The sequence below is a fragment of the Artibeus jamaicensis genome, unplaced genomic scaffold, assembly GCF_021234435.1.
Source record: "Artibeus jamaicensis isolate MK-2021 breed Jamaican fruit bat unplaced genomic scaffold, CSHL_Jam_final contig_834, whole genome shotgun sequence".
NCBI lineage: Eukaryota > Metazoa > Chordata > Mammalia > Chiroptera > Phyllostomidae > Artibeus > Artibeus jamaicensis.
In genome coordinates, this window is record NW_026521981.1 from 2,696,683 (window position 1) to 2,719,913 (window position 23,231).

Below are 23,231 nucleotides of genomic sequence, written 5' to 3' on the forward strand. Positions count from 1 at the left end.
TCCAGTGTGAGAGGCACTCCTTCGGATGTGACACACGTCATTTCTGTAGGTGTCATTCTGTGTCCAGATTCGAATCTGCTGGGAGGCGGTCGTGTGTGTCCTTGAAACACTGTGACTGTTCTTCCCAGTAATTTCCCACGCCTGAGTTTATGTAAGTGGAAGCCCGCAAATCAAAACCGCTGCCAGTGGCCAGCTCATCTTTTTGGTGGTTTTCCAAGGAAGTCCGGTAACACCCGGCTCCCTGGCTGTCGTCACAGGGCTGTCACGTCCTTAGCGTCTACCAACGTCTGTGCCAGTGATGCCCCCCCACCCCCCCTGCAACGGGCAAAGGCTTCCATTTCAAGCAGGACTCACATTTGCCTTCCTGAAAAGGGCCCGGAGTGTTGAAATTACATAAATACAATCTCGACTTTTTTATTTCTATATTTTGTAGAGTCAGTTAAAAAGGGAAGCATAATTTTAAAATGAAATGAAATTGTTGCTGTAATAGGGTATTACTACCTTGACATTTTTATAATTCCTATAGCAACTGAGGTGGTTTCACAACTCTGGAAAAGACTTTTAGGGAAAGCAAGCCATTTTCCAGGGCTTTCCTTTTTTTGCAAGTAACTGAAACCCGAAGTTGTATGTTTCGCGTTCTTTCCCACGGCAAGCACAGGTACCCCCGGCGGGTGGTGTGCTTGCTGCTCGACCGCCGCCGCCGCCGCAGGCCCGTGGCTGGCAGCGTCTCCTTGCAGCCTGTACCTTACTTGGCATCCCCACTTGCAAAAAGAAGGAATCAGTCCTCATTCACTCTTTCTTAAGTTTTTCATCTTTTGAGCTCTCACCAGTTGTGGCTTCATAATGTCAGTCTCAAGCTTTGGAAGGTGCCCAGAGGAAAATTCAAAAGTGCACAGCATCTCATTTGATTCTAAACCCACAAAACCAGCTGTCTTCCCATCGTAGAATCAGGTCCTATACAAGTAGTGAATTGGGGATGCTGCCTTTTCCTTCACTTCAGCCACTTTCAAAAAGTGAATCCTGGCTGTAAACTAAAGTTTGTACATACACATGGCTTTGTCCAAAGTGTACCCCTCAGAAAGCTGTTTATCTTGAATAAAATGCTACTCCCATTCTGTCCATTTCCTTTTCAGTGCTGACTTACAAAACTGTTAACCAGCTACATGGGAGATCAGAGTTATCTTACTTTCATAGAAACTGTTCCGTTGTCCTCAGTGTTGTCTCTTCTTCCATCACAGCTGAGCTTGGTCCCCTCTCTCCCTCCCTCCCCTGCCTTCTGGGAGAAGAGAGAGGGAGGGGTGTGGGGCAGTGTTTGGGGAAGCTGCGAGAGCCGCCGAAGGCCTGCAGGCACCTCAGATGCTGTGTGGAGCAGGCCGAGGCTGCCGTGCTGAGTTGATAACTTGAGAGAGTGTTGGCTTCAGAGTCAGTGTCCTGGAATCTCATCCTACTTTACAAATTGCTGCTGTGGATCTCAAGCAAATTACTTTACTTGTGTTTTCTTGCCTGGAAAGTGGTGATGATGGTAACTTCATAGGTTAATCATGAGAATTAACTAATGTAATGTTATTACATAACAGTCTAGAGGGATGTATGTTCCTATGTCAGTAGTGGTTATCCCTAGGTGGTGTCATTACAGGTGCTTTCGCTTTCCCTCTTTTTGCCATCTTTATTCAGTAGTGCACTGGCAAATGTTTAACAGACAGTTCTCTAAAAGAAAGACCTGCTTTGTGTTGTTTGCCCATTTCCATGGTGTAAATACTCCCAGATGGCTGATTCAAGCCACCACCATGATCACTGCTGAACGAGTTGGGAACAGACATGCACAGTTGACTCTCCCAAGCTGGTACAAGCCTATCTCAACAAACCACTGTTTTTATTTTTCACTGTGCCCTGAATGTTTTATTTGGGTGGTAAACTGAGACAAAGAGAAAGAATTAATTAATAGGCTACCTAGCATTGTGTTGGGTATACTAGTTTTCACTGCTTCCTATCCCCTCATCCCCAAGCAAAAGGCACTGACCATGATCGCCTACCCACCTGAAGCGGTGGTCTCCTGCCCTTCTTGCTCCCCATCTGCCTGGCTCTCAGAACCAGCTGCCTATAGAGGAGGTTCTGAGGTCGCTCCAATGAGGAATAATCAAGTAGGCAAGCAGGTTCCCTCACTTTCCATGGAAGACATGCTCTGAGCAGACACGTGCAGAGTTGAATCTGCCTTAGAGGAAATCGAGAAAAGTCCCAGTGGCGTGAAGGACCTGGAGAGGAACACACCCCTAGGTGGCCAGTCTCTGGCTGGCCTACCCTTTACCCTCAACTCCTGGTGTGAGAGAGAGGTTTATGAGGCCATGGAGGTGGAGGCTCTGCAGATTTCTGAAAAAATACAGGAACAGTGGGACATCAGGTGGACTCCTGAGAGGCCTCCAAGGTCATCTGGCATGTATAGCAAAGGTACACACACACTCCCCACACCCTGTAGTGTCTGGTCTCAGCTTCCAGCTCTTTGGCACAGCTTTTGGCACAGAGTAGGTGCTCAAGAAACTATTGTTAATGCTTGTTTTTTTAATTAATGAATTTATGTTATTCCTTTAGAGCTTGATCTATTGCAGAAAGGGTATAAGGCAGCTTAGTAAATGTTCGTTGAATAAATAAGTGCCTTAGCCCTTGCCAGTTCCTGGTTTCACGTGGTCCTGGATATAAAAGGTGACTAAATCTAAACAAGATGCAAGATGTTAATAAAGGTTGCCAGGGATTTTTTATTATTTCTTTCCTGGCTTTTTTGTATTTTCAAATGTATCTTTAAAGAACACGGATCACTTTTGTTATTTTAAAAAATGTATGTTATAAAAATAACCTGTAAATAAAAAGTAAAACAGGAGGGTAACAGCAGTTAAGAAGCGAGAGGCATCCTCTCCGTGCTGTGAGGTTCTGAACCGAGGGCCCCTGACACGCTGGGTGGGCCGGGCAGGGGCCTTGTCACGCTTCAGGACTCTTGTCACAGCTCATTCGCTCTCAGCCTCTGTTTCCACAGCCCTCCCCACCCTTCCGGCGCTGACTAATAGTGCTCCCTTCCCGGAAGAAGTCTTAGTCAGAAGTGGAAACAGAGGCGAGTCCTAGAGGGGGAAATAACCCGCCTCGCCCAGGGCCACAGACCAGTTAGAAATTCAGTGCACCCTAGTGCCCAGCCCTGCCCCATCATGCACTGTGGCAGCAAGCCACATCCTCACACGCCTGAAACCCGAGAAGGACCCGGCAGTGAGAGCTGGTCTCACCCTTCTAGTAACACATCTCCTCCAGGGCCGTGGTGGTCTCAGCTTCTTGCATATGATACATGTCAATCCCACCTCCCTCTAAGAAGCAGGGCTGGCTGCGCTGAGTAGAGAACACAGAGCCATGCATGCCTCCATTAAAGCATTTGCTTGGTTATAAACGAGCCATCCCCATTATCATGAGGAACTCAGCTCTTCCCTGTGGCCTAGCACTGCAACTGAGGGAGCCATTGTGTTTGGTGGTTTTTGTTAAAGACACCAGTTGTGTCTAGAAAAGGAGGGCTCAGGGAGTTTGGGAGAAGGTTGTTCAGGGGCGTTGTGGCAAAGCATTTGCATGCATACACCATCTTAATTCGTTTGTCAGCTCTGTCCATGGTTATGAGCACCTTGCTCTCAGAGCTGAAATGTCTCTACAGCCACTGGGCTAAGAAGTAATAGGCCCAGCTGCCTCCAGGGCTCTGCCTCCACCCAGTGGTGCACAAGGAGATGTGACCAGCTGTTTCTTCAGAACTGCACTTGCTCTCGCTCTCTCTCATTTGACTTTTTTTCACATGCCATACCATTCATCCATTTAAAGTGTATTATTCAGTGGTTTATAGTATATTCACAGTATTGTGTAACCATCACTTCTATCAATCTTAGAACATTTTATCACCCCCAGAAGAAACCCTGCGCCTTTTAGCAGTCACTATTTAATTCCCCCTGGCCTCTTGGCCCCCCAGCCACAGGCAAACACTAATCTAGTTTTTGTCTCCATAGCTTTGTCTATTTTGGACATTGCATATAAATGGAATCATTCAATATGTGGCCACTTGTGTCTGGCCTCTTTCACTTTGCATAATGTTTGCAGGATTTACCCATGTTGCCCTGGATGGTGTGGCTTAGGGGATTGAGTGCTAGCCTGGAAACCTAAAGTTCACCAGTTCAATTCCCAGTCAGGACATATGCCTAGGTTGTAGGCTGGCCTGCAATGAACCGATATGTCTCACACATCTGTGTTTCTCTCCCTCTTTTGCTCCCTCCCTTCTCTGCTCTTTAAAAATAAGAAAATAAAATCTAAACCCTCTACAAAAAAAAATTTTTTTTAAAGATTCACCCATGTTGTAGCAGGTATCAGTACTTCATTCCTTCTCATGGCCGAATAGTATTCCATTTTCTGATGATGCCAGATTTTATGTACCCAGTTGATGAATATTTGGGTTGTTTTCACTTTTTTGGCTGTTACAAATAATGCTGCTATGAATTGCAGGTACAAGTTTTTGTATGGACATATGCATTCATGTCTCTTAGGCTGCATGACTAATAATAATATATGTCTGATCCTGTCATTTCTTTGTTAAAAACCTTCACTTGGTTCCCATTGTTCTTAAAACCAGGTTCAAAAATCCTTACCTTGATCTACAAGGCTCATGTCTTTTGGGGTCTCCCCTCATTCTTCTGCCCCAGCCAAGAGGTTCCTCTGACATAGACTTCCTTCCTTGGCAGGCTTGGGGCTTTTCTCTTCCTCCCCTGGCCCTTTGTTTATCTAACCCCTCCTCGTCCTGATGTCTCAGCTGACATAGCTGCTCCTCTGGGGAGTCTTTCCAGCACCTCAGATGAGGTCCACATGCTGTTGTGGGGCCCTGCACATCTCCTTAGCATGCACCACAATCACAACCAAATGACTTGTGTGATTATCTATTTAATGTTCCCTCCTCACTGTAAGCACCAAGAGAGCAGGGCCCTCGTTCTTGTTCACCACTTATCCCCAGCATCTAGTGTGGTACCCAGCACACTTAGACACTTGGTAAATATTAGTCAAATGAATAATGCATAATGGTGGCAGCAATCAAGTCTCTTATTCTGAGGATTCCTTTTGCCTCAAGATCTCCCTCACATGATGGCGAAACATAGGCAACTTCTGAGGCCAGGATGACTCCTCTTTCTCTCCCCAGGGCCCCTCACCCACTCACTCACTTGAGAGACCTCTGCTTAAGTCAGAATGGGTTTGGCAGAGGCCCCCTTTAAAAACAACTTGTGCCTCATTGGCTAATACACCATCTCTCAGAACAGGCTACTTCCCCATAGCATGCAACTCAGAGCAGCCCCAGCACCAGCGACTAAACCAGCAGCAGCGGCAGCAGCAGCAGCAGCAACCATCCATTTCCAAGAGTGAAATGAGGAGGTATTCTCTGAGGCGATTGCTTCTCTGAGAGTTGGGGAGCTGCATTATGACTAACCACGTTCCCTTTAGTGAAGATTATTGCTTTCTGCATGTCTCGTTTGAAAAACTGTCCTTGAGGAAACTCCAAGAGGAAACTATACACCTTCTGAGACTTAATTGCTTTTTCAAAAACACCTGTTTTCATTTCCCCCACAGATATGCATTTATTTGGCCATTATCCAGCACATGACGACTTCTATCTCGTAGTGTGCAGTGCCTGTAATCAGGTCGTCAAGCCACAGGTTTTCCAGTCGCACTGCGGTAAGTGGACTCCTGCAGCCGCTCGCGGAGTATCGCCGCCCCTTTGGCTCCCAGACGAGGTCTGGCCTTGTGTCTGTCTTAGCCCAAGGCTGTGGGCTAATTCTTCCCGGGGCTCTGCCTCTGCTCTCAGGACAACTATTTTAGGATCTGTAGTCCTTCTGCTGAAATGCTCAGTCCTATCAGAACAAATAAGACCTGCAACTTCTTTAGGCAAATGGGACTAGATAGAAACCATTCGCCCAGCCTTTCAGTGGCCTCTGCAGGTGACAAAGGGGAGGGAAGAGCTATGGATTAAGGAGTCACTCCTGCAGCCTAACATTTTGTTCCCCAGAACGAGAGGGCCAGACAGTCTCCAGGGTCTACACAAACAGGGGGCGGAAGTCAAGGGTAGGCCCTGTGGGGGCCACTGGAGTGCTGCCCCGAGGAGATGCCTTGTATGTAAAGCCTCAGGTGCAGCCTTTCCATTTCTGAGAATCCTCCTTGCTAAAAAAAAAATTCAGATGTGTTTGGGAATTTGCTTTCCGTCTGTATTTGTATGTCCTTGGTGTAATAAATTCCCTTAGCTGGCCAACAGCAAACCTTGGACTCCCCTTCAATGTAGGTGCCACGAACATACCACAGATAAAGCCCACACGGGCCGTTCCCCTCAGGAACAAATAAATAGCTGTTTACCTGAGATAGGAAGTTACTTAACCTCTCTGGGTGGACGTTTTCTTATCTTTAAAGGAGGCATTGGACCTGATGGTTTCCAAAGCTGCGATAGGCTGCTGCTGTTCCGTTCCAGAACAGTATGTCCCGATCTTTTTATTTAAGCCACACTCCCTTTTGGCGAACATCAAATCCGAGTGCCCTCCTTTAGTGTTAAATTTCAAAGCACATTAAATATTGCACCTTAAAATAAATCAAAGCAATTATAACGTCGAATACGCTTTTGTAAACCACGTGCTGCCCCCTTCTCACACGTGGAATTTCTCACTTCTCTACCCCTTCCGCTGTCGCTATTCTATAACATCGGTGTAAAATAAAGGGCATTGAGCTCACGTAAGCTGTCCAGTTAATGTATTTGGGACTATAGAATGCAGTTGACCCTTGAACAACACAGGTTTGAACTGTGCAGATATACTTATAAGTGAGTTTTTTCAATAACTATACCGTTGGTCCTCTATATTCATGGGTTTCAAATTCGTGGGTTCAACCAACTGCAAATTGGAAATGGTACATAGTTTCAGTCAGTCGTTGGGAATCCATGGACGCAAAGGGCCAACTGTGTGCATTGTTGAACACCATTTTGTGTAAAGGCTGTGAGGATCTGAGGGTTTTGGTATCTAGGGACTCGGAGGGGTGGGGTGGGGTCCTGGAACTAACCCCCATGGATTCCAGGGGATGGCAGTAGTTTTTGTATATCCTAATATCATTTATGAATATGTGGCCCTGTGGTTGATGTATATCAACCATATATATCTGTGTATATACTAAGGTACATTTTGTGTTTCTAATATGCAGAAAGAAAATCCAAGCTTTAGGGGTACTTTCCAACCCATTCTGAACTGCACAGGCAGAGAGAGAGCCCTAAAAGTGTTCTGCAAAGAGCTCTGTTTAGAGGCCAAGTCTCCTGACCGTCCTGCAGACAGCTTAGTGACCTTGGACTCCTTGTTTAACGTCTCAAGGCTTTGGTTTTCTCTTCTCTTCCAAAAGCAATGACTTTTGTGGGCGTTTCTAGTGCTAACATTGTTGTGTCTGGCAGAGTGAGCATGAGAGGAACAAGTCGTGTGCTTGGCACGAGCTGACCTTCTTGCTCAGTGCTGTGTAGCAAATGACCTTCCCTTCTGCCGGGAAGAGAGAAAAGATCAAACTTCTTAAGAGGGGCACTGTCAGAGACTCAGTGGTGGTGCCACCAGCGAAGGTGACAGGTGGGATCAAGAGCAGAGCAGGAAAGAGAAGATCGCACACAGCTAGTTGGTTGTTGAATGACCCTGGAAACTCTGTGGCCACTTGCTTTTGTGTGTCTATGAAAATGCGGAGGCCAGATCACCCTGAATGGAATCATCACACATTCACTCATAGGGATGTGCTGCTGTTCTGGGCACTGGGATATAGCGGCAAACAGGGCAGACAGAAACCCTGTAAGCCATTATAATCTTCCCCGGAAACTTAATTAAGTGACAGTCTTTGATGGAAGAAGCCTGACAGGGACCCAGAACCCCAGTGTGCCCTGCAGAATTCTGTCCAAGGCAAGGCCCCACCCAGCCAGTGAAGAAGGCCTCTCTGCACGGCAGTGTCCATCCCGTGGCCCAGGGCAAATACAAATGTGGCACAACACAAAAACGTAAATTTACTTATTACCTTTTTTTAGCTCATCAGCTTTCGTGAGCGTTTGTGTTAGTGTCTGTGTATCTAATGTGTGGCCCAAGACAACTTTTCTTCCAGTGTGGCCCAGAGACGCCAAAAGGTTGGACACCCCTGTCTAGGGCGTGGCTTGGCTGACACCTGTGCCTTCCTCTCTCCTAGGCCTTTTGGGACAAGAGCTAAATGGAGCTTAGGGGAAGAGCCAAGTGTTCTGTGGCATCTGCTCTGAGCAGTGGCAGTAAATTAGTTTGGGGGTCTGGGTTTCTGACCTTATCATCCAAAGCCCAATCTCCCTTGAGCTTCTTGCTGAACCAGCTGACAAGCAGCGATGGTGTCGTTCAGGTGTGTGTCCTGTTGATTCACAGCCCATGTTTACCAAGGCCAGGACAATTCAAGGCAGAGCTCAGAGCCATGGCAACGCTTTGGGGGCAATGAGGATATCTTAGTCACCCTAAGAATTCCTCCTGTAGCTTCATGATAGTTCTTTCTTTGCTGTTTTAGTCTCACTAGTTTCAACAAGCAAATAAGAATGTCATTGTTCTAAGTGCCAGGCACTGTGCTAAGTGCTCTCCATATCTCTGAGCACATATTCTTCTCAACAGCCCTCAGAGGTAAGACCAATATGATCCCATTTTGAACTTGAGGAAGCTAAGGCTTAAGAATGCCTTGCCCCAGGTCTCAAAGCTAGGCAGGTGCAGAGCCTGATTTTGAACACTAGCAGCACTCTCTCCAGAGTCAGGGCAGTGCATGCTTTACCTTCTTGCTAGTCATTGTCCCCCCGCCTGTCTGCAGAGACCACGTGCTGTCCCTGCCCTGCCTGAACTCTGAGGCCTGACGCATTCATCTGCCAGGTACCACTTCATACGTAGTATAGGGCTTCAAACTTATTTTTGTTAGCTGCAGAGCTTTTGTTAAATAGAATCTCACGTGGAACCCCAGTCTACAAATATATATACAGAGCAGACCCATCGGAGTTGAACTTGGCATGGGTGCTTGAGCCACTCTTGACCTGACTTACTCCTGACCTGCCTGGCCTCCTACTTCCCTCCCAACCTGCCAGGCCCTTGTAGAACAGCATTTGAGGTTTGTTGTACTGGAGAAAACATGGGCTTTACAGCAGATAAAGCAATTCACATGACTTCTCATTAACCTGTGTAGGCAGGTCGCCTCCTGTCTCTCCATCTTGTCTACAAAACGAGTCCTCTGCTTGCCTCATGGAGTCCATCTGCCTTACAGATGTAAGGCACCTTCTTACAAATACACTTAGAGCATGGGCACATTTCCTCCCCTCTTCTCCCCATGGCGCCTTTCTTCCCTTTGCCCCATAGAGCTCTGTTCTCCTGTGCCATTTCCCACCCCCGGCCATACACTTCAGTTGCCTGCGGACTGTCTCAGACATCTGCCAGCTTCCAGGAACCTCTCAGGACCAGGGATGGGCCTTTTCAACTCTGCCTTCCCAACACCCAGAATCATCATGAAGCAGAGCTGCAGTGCAGTGGGAGGGACACTGTCCAGGGGCCAGCACACCTGGGGCCAAATTCCAGCTCGGCCTCTGCTTCGCCCAGGATCCGACCTGTCTGTCACCTTGTTAGACTGGGCTGTGTGCTCATTCTCATAGTGAGCTGAATCACAGAAATTCAGCTCCTGGATTTTAAGGGCCGTGGCATACACGGAGAGATGGGTGCACGGCAGCATTCAAAATCTTGGCCTCCTACTTGTTTAAGTTTTAAAAGTGTGTTTGTGTGCATGTGTTTAGGCATCTGGTTCTGGGGACTTTGGAGGTCAGAGGTAATGTGAAAAAGCCGTAATAGAAAAATTACGAATTTCAGAGTCAAACAGACCCAGGTGAGACTCTCCACTAAATTTACTAGCTGTGTGACCTTGGGCTAATTACATGACCTTTATGATCCTCATTATACTCTGCTATGGAGGTGATCATCCTTGCCTTATGGAATTACAAGAGAAACAGAGATAAAGTAGTTTCCTGGCACATGGTAAGGAAATAAAGAAAGGGTAGCTATTATTGTCAAATAAAGTGCGGCTATTTTTTATTAAGTTGAATGTTTCTTATGAAAAAATGGGGAGACCAAATTAGTCAAGCACTTCCTGTCTTCGTTTCTTGCCCCATCTCAGGGGACGTGCACGGCGAGGTTAGCCTGCCGACTGTGGCCTGTGATTCATCTTCTGCTTCCCACACTCTTGGAGGCGAGAACTGTCGGCCTGAAGGCGGTCACATTGCCTAGAGTCCCAAGGAGCTGGCTCTCTAAATATGTTCATGTTCACATTTGGACCCAGCGTCAGCTCCCAGGATCTTTCTGGGGTCCCTACCAAGGTCCAGCTGGCCTTGGCCACCTTGTTACCTAGGGGCTATGTGAAGCCGCCTCCCAGGACCAGCTACATTCCTTCTGCTCCTGACTTGTGCACCAGGCTGGTGTCCCAGACGTAAAAAGTTTGGGAGCCGCCGTCTGTGCCCTACCCCCCGTGTGTTGGCTCCTTGGGTCTGTTTCCTAAGTCTGTACAGGGGCCCTTTAGGTGCTTTGTAAACCCCCTCCCAGGAGACCTAGGACTTTAAGGGATCTCTTGGTTTCTCCAGTCCCTTAGGTGAGTGGATGAGGCTGTTTAGGGGTGGCTGAAAAAGGGGGAAACAGAAACAAAAAGCCCTGCCTTGGCAGTCCTGGTCCCACTCGGCGGGCAGCCCAGTCCCAGGCGGTGGCCCATGCACTGGCAGGATGTGAGAGCCGTGTGTTTGGGAACAGCCTCTCTGGGGTCAGTCTGCTAGATCCCGGTTCCAGCCCTACCGTTTACTAGCTCTGTGACCTTGGGTAGTTCGCTTTGCCTCTCTGTGCTTCGGTTTTCTTATTCTTAAAATGGGGGTGGTAGTTTAACTCATAAGGTTATTATGATGATTAAAGGAACTCATAAATGGAAGGTACTTAGCGCAGTCGTGAAACAAAGTTTGCTTTAGAAAGAAAAGTCACGCTATCCTTAACCAAGTTAACTGTTGCAGAGATTTTTAATGAATCCTTGTCCAAAGGGTCTTCACTTGTGATTACTGCAGAGTGGGGAGGTGCCATGTGTGACTCTCCCTCCCGTGTCAGTGCTGTGGCGGGTCCCAACCCCAGCCCAGAGGGCGTTACTGTCATTTCTTCCAAAAAGAATCCTCTGCGTGTGGTGCGTTCACGTGCCTGTGCGTGTGCTCGCATGTGTGTAGGGTCCGGTTGTATGCACAGGCTTGTGTATAAGCTCAACGCAAGGAGGTGCAAGGTGCCTGTGATAAAAAATACTTTATTATTTTTAGTAGTAACATATTTTTAATCAATTTGGAATATTATAATTAAAGAAAGCCCTGGCTGGTGTGGCTCAGTGGATTGAGTGCTAGCCCGTGAAGTGAAAGGTCACTGGTTCAGTTCCCAGTCAGAGCACACGGCTGGGTAGCAGGCCAGGCCCCCAGCTTCCAGCTTGCAAGAGGCAACCAGTGATGTACCTCTCACATATCTGTGTTTCTCTCCCTCTCTTTCTCCCTCCATTCCTCTCTCTAAAAATGAATAAATAGAACTTTAAAAAAATAATAGGTGAACCCAAGTTGTAATTTTGTGATTGGGTTTAACATCTATGAAGTTGTATGATTTGCCTAAATGAAAGGAATATGGTTTTTTCTGTTTTTATCTGCTAATATAATTACATAATGAACTTAGTTTACAGTGGGGTTTATCAACAGCAGCACTCTTAGCATCTGGGGCTGGATAATTCTCTGCTGTGGGGCCATCCTGTGCACTGGAGGACAATGAACAACTTCCCTGGCCTCTATCTACCAGATGCCAGTAGCAGCCCCCACGCCGAGTCATGACAACCAAAACTGTCTCCAGGCCTTGCCAATGTCACCTAGGGAGCAAAGTCACCCCCCGTTTAAAACCACTGCCGTAAAATATAACACCCCCATTTGTCATACCATGTTCCATGCTTTTCTGTATTTAAATTTTTCAACTCAATTAAAATGTGTGTATGTGCTCATGTACACTGAGCTCAGAAATAACTTCTCTGGAATCACATAGCTACATGTAGAAAGCTTACTATTTCAGCTTCCAGAGACAGTACATCTATGCACACAGATCCTTCAGAATTTTTCAGCCACATTTGGTGCTTGCCCTCTAAGCAGAGAAACATACAGCTCCACACGCCATCCATCAGACAGAGATAATCCTTGGATGTCACTGCTAGTTAAAAAGAAATGTATTAGAACCAAAGAACCTAGATGTCACTCAATAGATGAGAGGATTAATTTTTTCCCTCTTTTCAGAGAGGCCTTTTTATTCCCTTTTCTGATTATATTTTTGAATGCCCTTCAAGTAGCTGTTTTGCATGTTGATGGTGATGCAGTAGAATTTAATGAACTGTGAGCTAAAGCAGAGAGGCTGAGCTGCAAAATAAATGAGTGACAGCGACTTGCTCATGGAAGCTGGCACCTCCGTTCCTTCCATGCATATCCAGATGCTGATACTGGCTGGATACCGAGAGCAGCACAGCTTAGCAGTGCTACACGTGGGAGCCTCATTGATGAGGTTCCAGGGTTTTCTGCAATTGTTCTTTTTATTTTGTCTGTCTCCAGGTGACCTTTAGGAGGAACCAAACCATTTGTGCCTCCGAGCCCTAGAGAAAGTCAGCCCCTCCCAATGTCAGCGCCCATTGGCTTCTGGGGGACCATCCCTGAGTAATTAGCCTGCAGAACTTTTTTCCTGAAAGCACCAATTGACACAGCCCAGGGCTCCAGTTTTTTTGTCAATTAAGTTGAATTTGTTGAGATTAAATTTCTTCTGTTGTTATTGTTATTTGTCTTTTATGAGACTAGATTATTTACCTCAGGGAAGTGTAAAATAAATAAAGGAAATTGGTCTCATCAAATATTCTTTGTCAAGTCTGACAGTCCTAACTAATAAGACTTGGCAAGAGCAGGTGAATCTATGCAAACTTTATTTTGTCCATAGGATTCTTTATAACTTTAATTTGATGAATGTATCTCTGATCCAGAGTTAACTCCTGGACTGATATGTCTCTGGGGCTCCCCATGATCGGAAATAATATCTGCTGTTGTTTCTTTTTGTCGCCTCTTTCCATTGTCTCTGGTGACGTACGTGCAGGTCGTACAACAGAGCCTAAGAAAATCTTTGTAATAGATCCTAAGGAAAGTGACGGACTGACTGATTAGCGAATGCTTAGACCTGACCTCAAACGTTACAACGAGGAGAATCTACAACAAATACCACATTCTGTTCCACTTTAAATTTTTATATTTTTGAACTCACTACTGCTCAGATTAGAGTTAATGCTGGGTCTACAATACAGCAGGGTGACCTGATCTCAGACCCTGGCTTTTTGTCAAACTCTGCTAATGGACACTAACAATGACAATAGCAGTAAGGCCAATACACTTATTGAGCTTTTATATGTACTAAGTGTTTTATGTGTTATTTAGTCCTGTGGCTGCCCTAAGGTGCTGTGGTCATGTTAGTCTGATCCCACACCCAAGGAAAGGGAGACTCAGGGGATTTAAGAAACTTACTCAAGATCACGCAGAACCAGGATTCTAATTTTTGTCTGACTCTCAGATCACTTCAACTACCAAACGATGGAGTGTTTTTGGATATGAAGCTCTCTGCAACACCTTAACTAGACTTTGATATAGAAAGGTCATTTGGGTTTCCTGTGGGATGCCAGAGACCAAATGACAGCTGCCTGGGGACAGTACAGCCCTCTGTCTCCATGTCACCTTGGTGAGCTGCACCACCGACCCTGTCTGCTTCTTGGCATTGGTGACAGCCTTGGGCACAATTTTGAGGGAGAGAGGAAGGGAGTGAGCACATTCACTAAATCAGCTACAGTGAATGTGTTCAGAGCCTTAGCCACTGCATTTTAAATAGGCCTTTAAATATCAAAACAATAAAAAGCCTAAAGCTTGTAGAAGAGGTGGGATGGGCACAACCATCAGGTCTGCCTCTAGTTTCTCGTTTTTCTCTAACAAATGAGCAGACCATGAGACCCACAAACAGTAAGTGACTTCCTCTAAATTCGTTGAAATTCCCTTTTCTCTTGCATGTTCCTGTGAATTAAGTAGAAATGTTATAAGTAAACAAATAGCCAATGTAGTGATGCAGCTCAAGTTCAGAGATAGATTACTATGGTCTTCACAACCTTAGGGTTATTGAATTCATCTTTTTAAAATATATTTTATTAATTATGCCATTACAGTTGTTCTATTTCCCCCCTCCATTCCCCTCCACCCTGCACATCCCTTCCCCCACCATTCCCCCCTTTAGTTTATGACCATGTGTCTCAAGTTCTTTAGATTCTATATTTCCATACTATTCTTGCCCTCCCCCCATCTATTTTCTACCTACCATTTATGCTACTTATTTTCTGTACCTTCTCCCCCCCATCTTCTCTTCCCACTCCCCTGTTGCTAACCCTCCATGTGATCTTCATTTCTATGGTTCTGCTCCTGATCTAGCTGTCCTCTTAGTTTGCTTTTGTTTTAGATGTGGTTGTTAATAACTGTGAGTTTGCTGTCCATTCACTGTTCATCTTTTTTATCTTCTTTTTCTTAGGTAAGCCCCTTTAATATTTCATATGATAAGTGATGATGAACTCCTTGAATTTGATCTTATCTGAGAAGCACTTTATCCGTCCTTCCATTGTAAATGAAAGCTTTGCTGGATAGAGCAATCTTGGTTCTAGGTCTTTGGATTTCATGACTTGGAATACTTCTCTGCAGCCCCTTCTTGCCTGTAAGGTCTCTTTTGACAAATCAGCTGACAGTCTGATGGGCACTCCTTTGTAGGTGACTGTCCCCTTATCTCTTGCTGCTTCTAGGATTCTCTCCTTCATTTGAATCTTGGCTAATGTAATGATGATGTGCCTTGGTGTGTTCCTTCTTGGGTCCAACTTCTTTGGGACTCTCTGAGCTTCCTGGATTTCCTGGAAGTCTATTTCCTTTGCCAGACTGCCGAAGTTCTCCTTTATTATTTGTTCAAATAAGTTTTCCACTTGTGGCTGTTCCTCTTCCCTTTCTGGTACCCCTATAATTTGGATGTTGGAGCATTTAAAGATGTCCTGGAGGTTCCTGAGCCTCTCCTCATTTTTTTTTTTGAATTCTTGTTTCTTCATATTTTTCTGTTTGGTCATTTTTTTCTTCCTTCTGGTCCACTCCCTTGATTTGAGTCCCAGTTTCCTTTCCATCACTATTGGTTTCCTGTGCATTTCCCTTCATTTCAATTAGTTTAGCCTTCATATGTTCCTCTAATTTGTGACTAAAATCAAGCAGTTCTGTGAGCATCCTGATCACCAGTGTTTGGAACTGTGCATCTGAAAGTTTGGCTATTTCTTCCTGGCTTAGATTTATGAGCTCTGGGGCTCTGAGTTGTTCTTGAGCCACGTTTTTATCTGTTTGTGCCTGCTATGTATGAGGAGCGGAGCCTTAGTTGTTCACCAGGGTGGGGCCACCCAGGTCACTGGGTTTTGATGCTGTATGTGGGGGCAGGGTCAGAGAGGGGCAATAGCGGTCCCCTCTGCTGCTTCCCACTGGTGGGGCTTGCGTGGTCTGTCTCACTGCTAGCTCCTTCACAGGTTTATCTGTGCGTGACTGTGACCACGATCAGCCCTCAGTGGGTCCACCCGCTTCTCCACACCTGGGACCTGCCCACAGCTGCTGGCACACTTGGGTTGTGTGCCCGGGTAGGTCCGGTGGATCTTTCCTGCCACACCCCGCTCTGCTGCTGGGTCTGCCCCTCTTACTGGTTTGGCTGAAGGATTTGTTGTTGTCAGACTTCCATGTAGTTAAGTTTTCTGTGGTTTGGCTGCATTTTTGTTGCTAAAACTTTGCTGTTTTTAAACTTAGTTGTGCGAGAAGGTGCAGTGCTTCCACCTACGCCTCCATCTTAGCATAAGTCCCTCTGAATTTATCTTTAAATGAAAATAAACTTCTGCTTATAATCTTATCAAAGCCTATTTCTTGAAGGCTGAATATCTTGGGTTACCTTTTTCAAGTCCCATGGCTTTGATTCATTCATTTATTTGGAATACGTTTACTGAGCACCTACTCTATGCCAGGCATCATTCTAGTGCTGCAGATACACTGGTTGAATGAGACAGGAAAGGGCATGGCTTTCTTGAAACCTACTTTCTGGTGAGTTAAATAATATAAACAAAAATTTGACCAAGCCACATGAAGAGCTGGCACAAGAGTGGCCCAGCAGAGAGCCCCGCTGGTGAGGTGTGCTTGAGGGCCTCAGGGAGGTGGGCGGGGAACAGAACTGCAGAGCCCTCTAGGCCAGAGTCCGGAGTTTGGTTTTTTCTCTGGTTATGGTGAGAAGACACCGTTGAGTGAGGGAAAGACATAATCTGATTTATATTTTTAGAAGATCACTCTGACTGCTTGGAGCCTGGGAAACTTTGTAAGGCCTACTGCAGAGTCATGCAGATGAGAAAAGGGTAAACTTGAGATCCACTTTAGAAATGCAAAAGGCAGAATTTACTGATGGATTGAATTGGAAAAGGGTAGAGTCAACATTTCATGGTTAGTTAGAAGGAATATAGCCAGTGATCTGGCAGGAAAAGTAGCAGAGGGCGACCGCCTGGAAGCCAAGAGAGGAACGCGTCTGGAGTCCTGGTCAAGTGCAGGAGGCTAAGCGAGAGGTTACTAGATTTGCCACCAAAAGTTGTTGACCTTGACAATAACCATTTTAGTTGTATTTGGAATATTTTTCCAAGTTCAGGTGACTTCATTTTTACATCACTGATAGATCTGTTTTTAGGCTTGCAACATCCTAGGTGTTTTTCTGCATTTCTGCTGAGCTTAGCTGCCACCCGACCCAATTGCCAGCTGGTCCCTCTGCCCCCTGCATCTCTGTGTCCTACAGCACCGATAACTGCAGCAGAGTCACCTGTGAACACTAGATGCTGAGCTCCTGAGGACTACAACTGTGCTTTTGTGTCCCTGAGTCCCAGCGTGGAGCACATTTCCTGACTTGGAGGACAGACAGGTGGAAGGAAGGACTCCTGAAATCCCATTTCAAATCTCAACCTTCTCCACTTCACCAGTACTTGCACACATGACAGCGATTGCAAATGCTTATGTACTTATCCATCCCTGTCTCCCCCCACCACACACACACACACACACACACACACACACACACACACACCCCTGACTGGGCAATTCAAGGAGCCCTCTCATCATGTTCAGCATTACATTTCCTGAGTCAACATAACAAGTGCAGGATCGATAGTTGGTGCTCAATAAAGGAGGGAGGAAGTGAGCAAGGAAGGAAAATTGGCTTGCCAGTTGTGAAAGAGCCAAATTCCGCACATAGACGAGTACGGTCATGGAGAAGATAGTGTTCCTGGAAAAGGAGTGGCCATCTCTGCTCAGATGCCATTGGAGAAGCCGACACGGGAACGGTCCCTCCTCAGTGAGTGCTGGTGGGGCTGCTGCTCTGATCCAGACCACAGCTGAGTTCTGGAGGGCCTGCACCGTGACATGACCCCAGCCTCTGACTCATCGCTGGCTGGTTCTCGAGGCACAGGCTACTCCATTCCTCAGAGCTGTATCAACCGAGGAAAATTGAGGGAACAGTCATTGCTTTATTTAAATCTGAGGAAAGAATGTTGCCAGCACTGATTTAAAGGTCATTTGGGAATTCTTCCCATCCTGAGCAGTGAGTAGAGCAGCACCTCCCCAACCAACAGTGTTCCTTTCCCAAAGAAGTAAATCAGTGCTCTGACAGCTCCAGTTTGGGTGGACACACACTTGGGAAGCACTGTGAGCCAGGCTCTGTTCCGGGGGAGATTCGTTGCAGCAGCTGGCCCGCCACAGTGCTCAGGGGTCTTGGGGTACCAAAAAAAGCACATCTCTTTTGCTTTAGGGTTTCATCACTCTTAATTTATCTGAATTCAACCACAAGCACTGGGTAATAATAATAATATTAATAATGCACTTTTGTTTCTAATAATGTGGCCCCAGACACAAGCCCACTCCTTCATCTGGTGCCCTAGCACAGAAAAAAGATTTCTTCCAACGCTGGCGGAGAAACTGGCCATGGAGAGGCCACTGTCCCCACACCAGGTGGACTGCATTTTATGAGCAGAAGGGCATCGAGAGTGGTTTTCACGCCACATGATTCGCACTTCACATCCGGACTCTTGAACCCCCTGCTGTCCGAGCTGCGCTCGCTGTCACGGTCTTCCTTCTGGACGAGCCTCTGCAGCGTTTGCTCAAGGAGCTCATTCTCAGCGCTTCGCCCAGGTCACCGACAGCTTCCTGCAAAAGCGTTGCATGTGAGGCTGACCCTGGGGACGCACTACTGTTTCTGAAGCCCAAGTGCCTCTTAGCGTCATTGCGTGTCTGCTATTGCAGGCTTTCTTCCCCCTCCTCCTGAAAAAGGAGCTGTTAAAGTGATGTGGCAGCTGAAATTCATGGCATCCTGGAGTCGAGGAACTACTGTAGCTAACATCTTGCAGAGGACTCTCCCTCTGCTCCTTCGCAGGGCCAGGCACTTACGAAAAATGAGTGCGGATTGGGCACTCTGCGTGGGGGACGTGTGGGAAATGAACAGGTCTGGGGGGAATGCGAGTGTGGGGGCTGGTAAGTGATGACAGAGTAAGTAAACCATTTCACTTTGATGAATCCTACTTCTGTGGAATGAATAATAATTTTTTCCGAAGAAAGTAACTGCAGTCTGTTTTAAAAAGCTGGAATGACAGATTCCTGAGGTTTGGTTTCTGATTTACCTTGTTATTTGCTTGTTTATTAGCATCATAGATGTTTTGCTTTTCTCCGCCAGGAATTATTTCTTCAAGTTACTGAGCCTTCTCTAGGGGTGCATTTTTCTAAGACAAATGTGGTTTCATCTGTGTTGTGGCTGTGGTTTCCTGCTCAACTCTATGTGGCCACCCCACCCCATGCATAACCCTCTTCAACAAGTGCCTGTCCCCACCAGGAGCACTGTGGCATTGGTCCCCATTAGTAAAGCCACATGGATGCTGGTCCTGACTGACCCCTAACAACTCAGTGACCTGTGTTACCGTCATGCGAGGACATCATCCTGATGGTGACTCCACATATGAGAGTGTCAAGTTCCTGGTGTGTTTTAAGGAGGCAGGGCTGGACAGCAGCTTTTAAAATTCTTGTGCCACTTTCTCAGCCACCGCCATCATTTCTTACCACTTGAGACACCCTAGGGTTTGGTGGTAAGGAGCCTCCGCCCTCACAGTAAGCCTTAGCCTCAGCTGTTCTTTGAAGGGGGTGATGTTGATGTATGTTTGCTGAGGGGGGTGGGTGCCATGAGAGCGGCCCCTCTCTGTGGCTTGTAATGTCTGTGAGCCAGGAACCCACCAGGCTGTTTCGACCACCACTAGTGCCTACAGCACAGGCAGAAGATCTGTGGTCCTCTTTACTCTTCCTATTGCTCCATCTCCCCACCGCCACTCACCTGAAGAACTTACGGATCTGTCATCATTGATTTGATCAGTATTACCTTGATCCCGCATTTCATCCTTTTTAGGTTGTTTGGTGTTTTCCTTTTTTATATTTGTTCTATTATTCAGCAGCACATCCCAAAGGAAGGACCTTTGGCCTGGTTTTGATTTTTTGGGGGGTGCTCTCTCCCCCACGGGAGACACTCCCCCACAGGGTACACTTGTACCCATGTTTATCTTCTGTGTGTCCTATGCAGCATTCCCAGATCAATTTTCAGAAGTGCTTGGCCCTGTGAAAGAGCGGACAGACGGTCTCGTACAAACTGTTAACTACAGTATTTGCTTGACTCCGGGATGCTATTAATTGTATGATGCCCTTGTCAGTTGAATGGCACCTTTTCCAGGTGCCAGGCGCACTTCCAGGACAGTCTCTTTTACACAGCCAGAGTCGGCGAGTAGAAAACGGCAGAACAGGGCACCGTCTGAGGTCTAAGCCGATAGCAGCTTCTAGTCCTGCGTGACTAGGTCATAATTAACCCACGCACATCCCTCCCATTCTTCCGAACATCAGGTATGTCATTGTCCTGTTAGTTTAACATTTAGTTCAAAGTACAAACTAATGAAGCTATAATAGCTTGGGGAGTTTCCTATTTCTGGTGATACCCCCAACAAATTTCATGGAAATTAACCTGGTCCCTTAGCTACTGTGCCACACGTAGGGAAAAAAAATCACACCGATTCCGAGTGGTAATTTAGGGCTACAGTTTTAGTTTTCAAATGTAACGTGCAATAAGGAGAAGCCCTACGATTGTTTTATTTTTGATTTCTAGTTTAATTTCTGATGGCCACCAGAGAGTATGACTTATGTTATTCATTTTATAAATTATGATCCTTTGTGACTAGTTTGTTGTAATCAGTTTTTTAATGTGTCATATGTGATTAGAAAATTTGTATAATCTCTCTTTTTTTATTATTCAAATAATCTCTCAACCATTTTTGTCTGCTTGGTCTGTAATTTCTGAGAAGGGAGTTTTAAGTCCCCTGTGATGGTCCTGAGTGTGTCAGGCTCACCTAGAACTCTAATGAGCTTTTGCCTCACAGTTCGGAGGCTGTGCTGTTGTTGCAGATAAGTTTATGACTCATACCTTCTTAGTGGTGGAGTCTTCATCCCTATTAATGCTTCTGCCTTAGGTCCCATTTTATCTGATTAACTTGCTACCAGATTTTCTTTTGGCCAATATGTATTTGCCTTATCTCTTTCCAGTCTTTTATTTTCAACTTTTTCTGTGTTATTTTGTTTTAGGTGTCTCTCTTGTAAGCAGTATATAGCTGGCTTTTAAAAAAGTTCAATCTGATAGTGTCTTATAATAAGTGAGTTTTATCCATTTACATTTATTGTGATAACTTTATATATTTGGGCTTTTTTATTTTTTAATTTGTGTTTTAGTTTAGTTTGCATTCTATTTGCTTCTTTGTACTCCATTCCTGACTTTCATTAGATTAGCTAAGTTTTCTTAACCCATTTTCCATTTTTCCCTCTGCTAGCATGGCCTCAATAGATTTTATTTCTAAATCTATCTATGTGTGTAAGTATCTACTTATGCAGTGATTGCCGTTAAGTTTTTAAAAACATGCATACTGAAGGATGTTTTTCTTCTAATAAAGACTACAGTTTTCCTGAATCTTTCTTCTCAAACAACACAAAGACATTTGCATAGTTTTCTTACTTAAAATCAACTGGTAATTACAACAAAGAATGAAATTCTGGCCCAAAACATTGCCCAGCATTCTCAGCCTCCTGCCTTGACAGGGGGATTAGAGGTATCCTGACCGATTTGTAAAGGACGAGCTTCACACTAATTTACTCCATTTCACACCCTGGGGTGCTTTGGGTTGGCTTTCAGGGTCAGAGCAATATATTCATTCCCCGCTCATAAAAACCTATCTCTCAAATTCCTGAAAGTGTTCCAAAGTAAGATTGGACACAAGGGAATGCAGTATCCTAGGGTCCACTGCTAGGGACTGTTCCTATAAATCCTGTTTTTCACGTATAGGATTTCCAGTGAGCTTCTCCCTGTTAACACCTGCTTAACTTGTACCTTCATTCCCACATTTTAATGTGCATGGGAAGCACCCAGAAGTTTCTTGCTAGAATGCAAATTCTGATTTAGTAGGTCTATGTTTCTGACATGCTTCTAGGTGATGCCGGTGCTTTTGGCTTGTGAACCACGCTTTGAGAAGCAAGCGCTTGGAGAATAAAATTTACCTAGAAAACTGGGGCTTCACCTCTAGGTTTCTTGATACTTGATCGGAGAGCAGATACTAGAAGACATGTTCTCTTTGAAGTAGTTTGGGGTTCAGGATTGTTTTGTTTCCAGAGCCCTCCCCACTGGGAGTGAGTGTTCATTAGCCCTCTGTGAAGTCCCACTCGCCTCCATCCCTCTGGAGGTCAGCACAGGACATGTTTCGAGTCTCAGGACTAGCACCGTGTCACACAGACGGGACTCTGGGAGCCAGTGCCCAGAGGAAGCGCCCGCCTAGGCCCAGGGGCAGGCTTCCTGGTAATTTATGTTTAAGACAAGCTTTTAATAGACATAGACTTTTAAATAGTAACCAGGAAAAAGATTCTCTCCTCTTAACGCGTATCCATTTTTAGGACTCAGCTGTTGAAGCTCAGGGGTAGCATTAGGCTTAAGTTTAATCTTCTGTATACCGTAATTTACAGCGCTGAGTAAAGCATTGTACGTACAACTATTTCAGTCATTTGCTGTGATAAATAGCTATGCTCTTGGTGGAACAGAAATGCCATCTCTGCTTTCCATTTATGAATATTGAATGGTCTCAGGCAGGCTTTTGCTGTAAGTTTTTACAGGGGAAATCCCCAGCGATCACATCTCCTCCCTGGCCCAAGATGTAATTTCCCTGCCATGTGCGGCAGTCGGCTCTCGATCCAAATGGCAGGTCTGCAGCACACGTGTGTTCCTAGTGAAGATCGCAGAGCGCTTCTGACGATTCCAAGTGCAAGTCCTGCTGAAGGCTGCAGTTTTGTCCTGAATGCCTTGAGCTGTTAAGTAGAAGATAGTGGCAGGAAGCCACCAACAGAGACCAGGGAAATATCTTAGAGGCGATAATCTGATGCAGGATAAATAGACAGAGTGTGATTCTGTTGGATCCCTGACAGTAGGAAGGTGGTGTCAGCTAAGGAATTGAAACTAATGGAGGCAAAAAGGGTGGGGGGAGGGGGTCCCCAGACTATAAATCTCTAGGGATCCACTCTAGGAACACAAGAAACACACATGTTTTCCATTAATCTTCCCTTAGTTCAGCCACTTTATTCCCTGTCAGCTGGGAGGAGGCAAAATGGATATTCAAATATGAGTGACCAACTTGTCCCAGGAAGTCCCTTAAGTTCAGGTGGCCTGATCACCCCATTCTCAGGCTTCCAGAAATTCCCCTTCTCAGCCTCCCTCCTACCCCCGGTTCCTTCCTCTTAGACGACCTTTCTGAGCCAGAGGGACTCGAATCCTGAGCTGGGGTTAGTCCCATGTTTCTGAGTACCCTCTAGGTGCCAGGCGTTGCACTGGTGGAGAGATAAGGACTGAGAGGCGAACAAGAGTCAGGGTGGCGAAGGAGTGAAAACAGTGCGTGTTGCCTGCTTCCGAAGGCTGTGGTGTGGACCGCCCTCCATGGGA

The 23,231-nt window shown here is 45.9% G+C and overlaps 1 protein-coding gene across 5 annotated transcripts in view; it reads left to right on the forward strand.

The window, feature by feature from the left end:
• ATXN7L1 (ataxin 7 like 1) overlaps nucleotides 1–23,231 on the forward strand; it is a 236,001-nt gene that overhangs the window by 62,170 nt on the left and 150,600 nt on the right. For all 5 annotated transcript variants that reach the window (XM_053673179.1, XM_053673181.1, XM_053673180.1 and 2 more), the window contains exon 3: nucleotides 5,623–5,727. In XM_053673179.1, coding sequence (XP_053529154.1) covers nucleotides 5,623–5,727 — 105 coding nt within the window. The remainder of the gene's footprint in view (nucleotides 1–5,622; nucleotides 5,728–23,231) is intronic.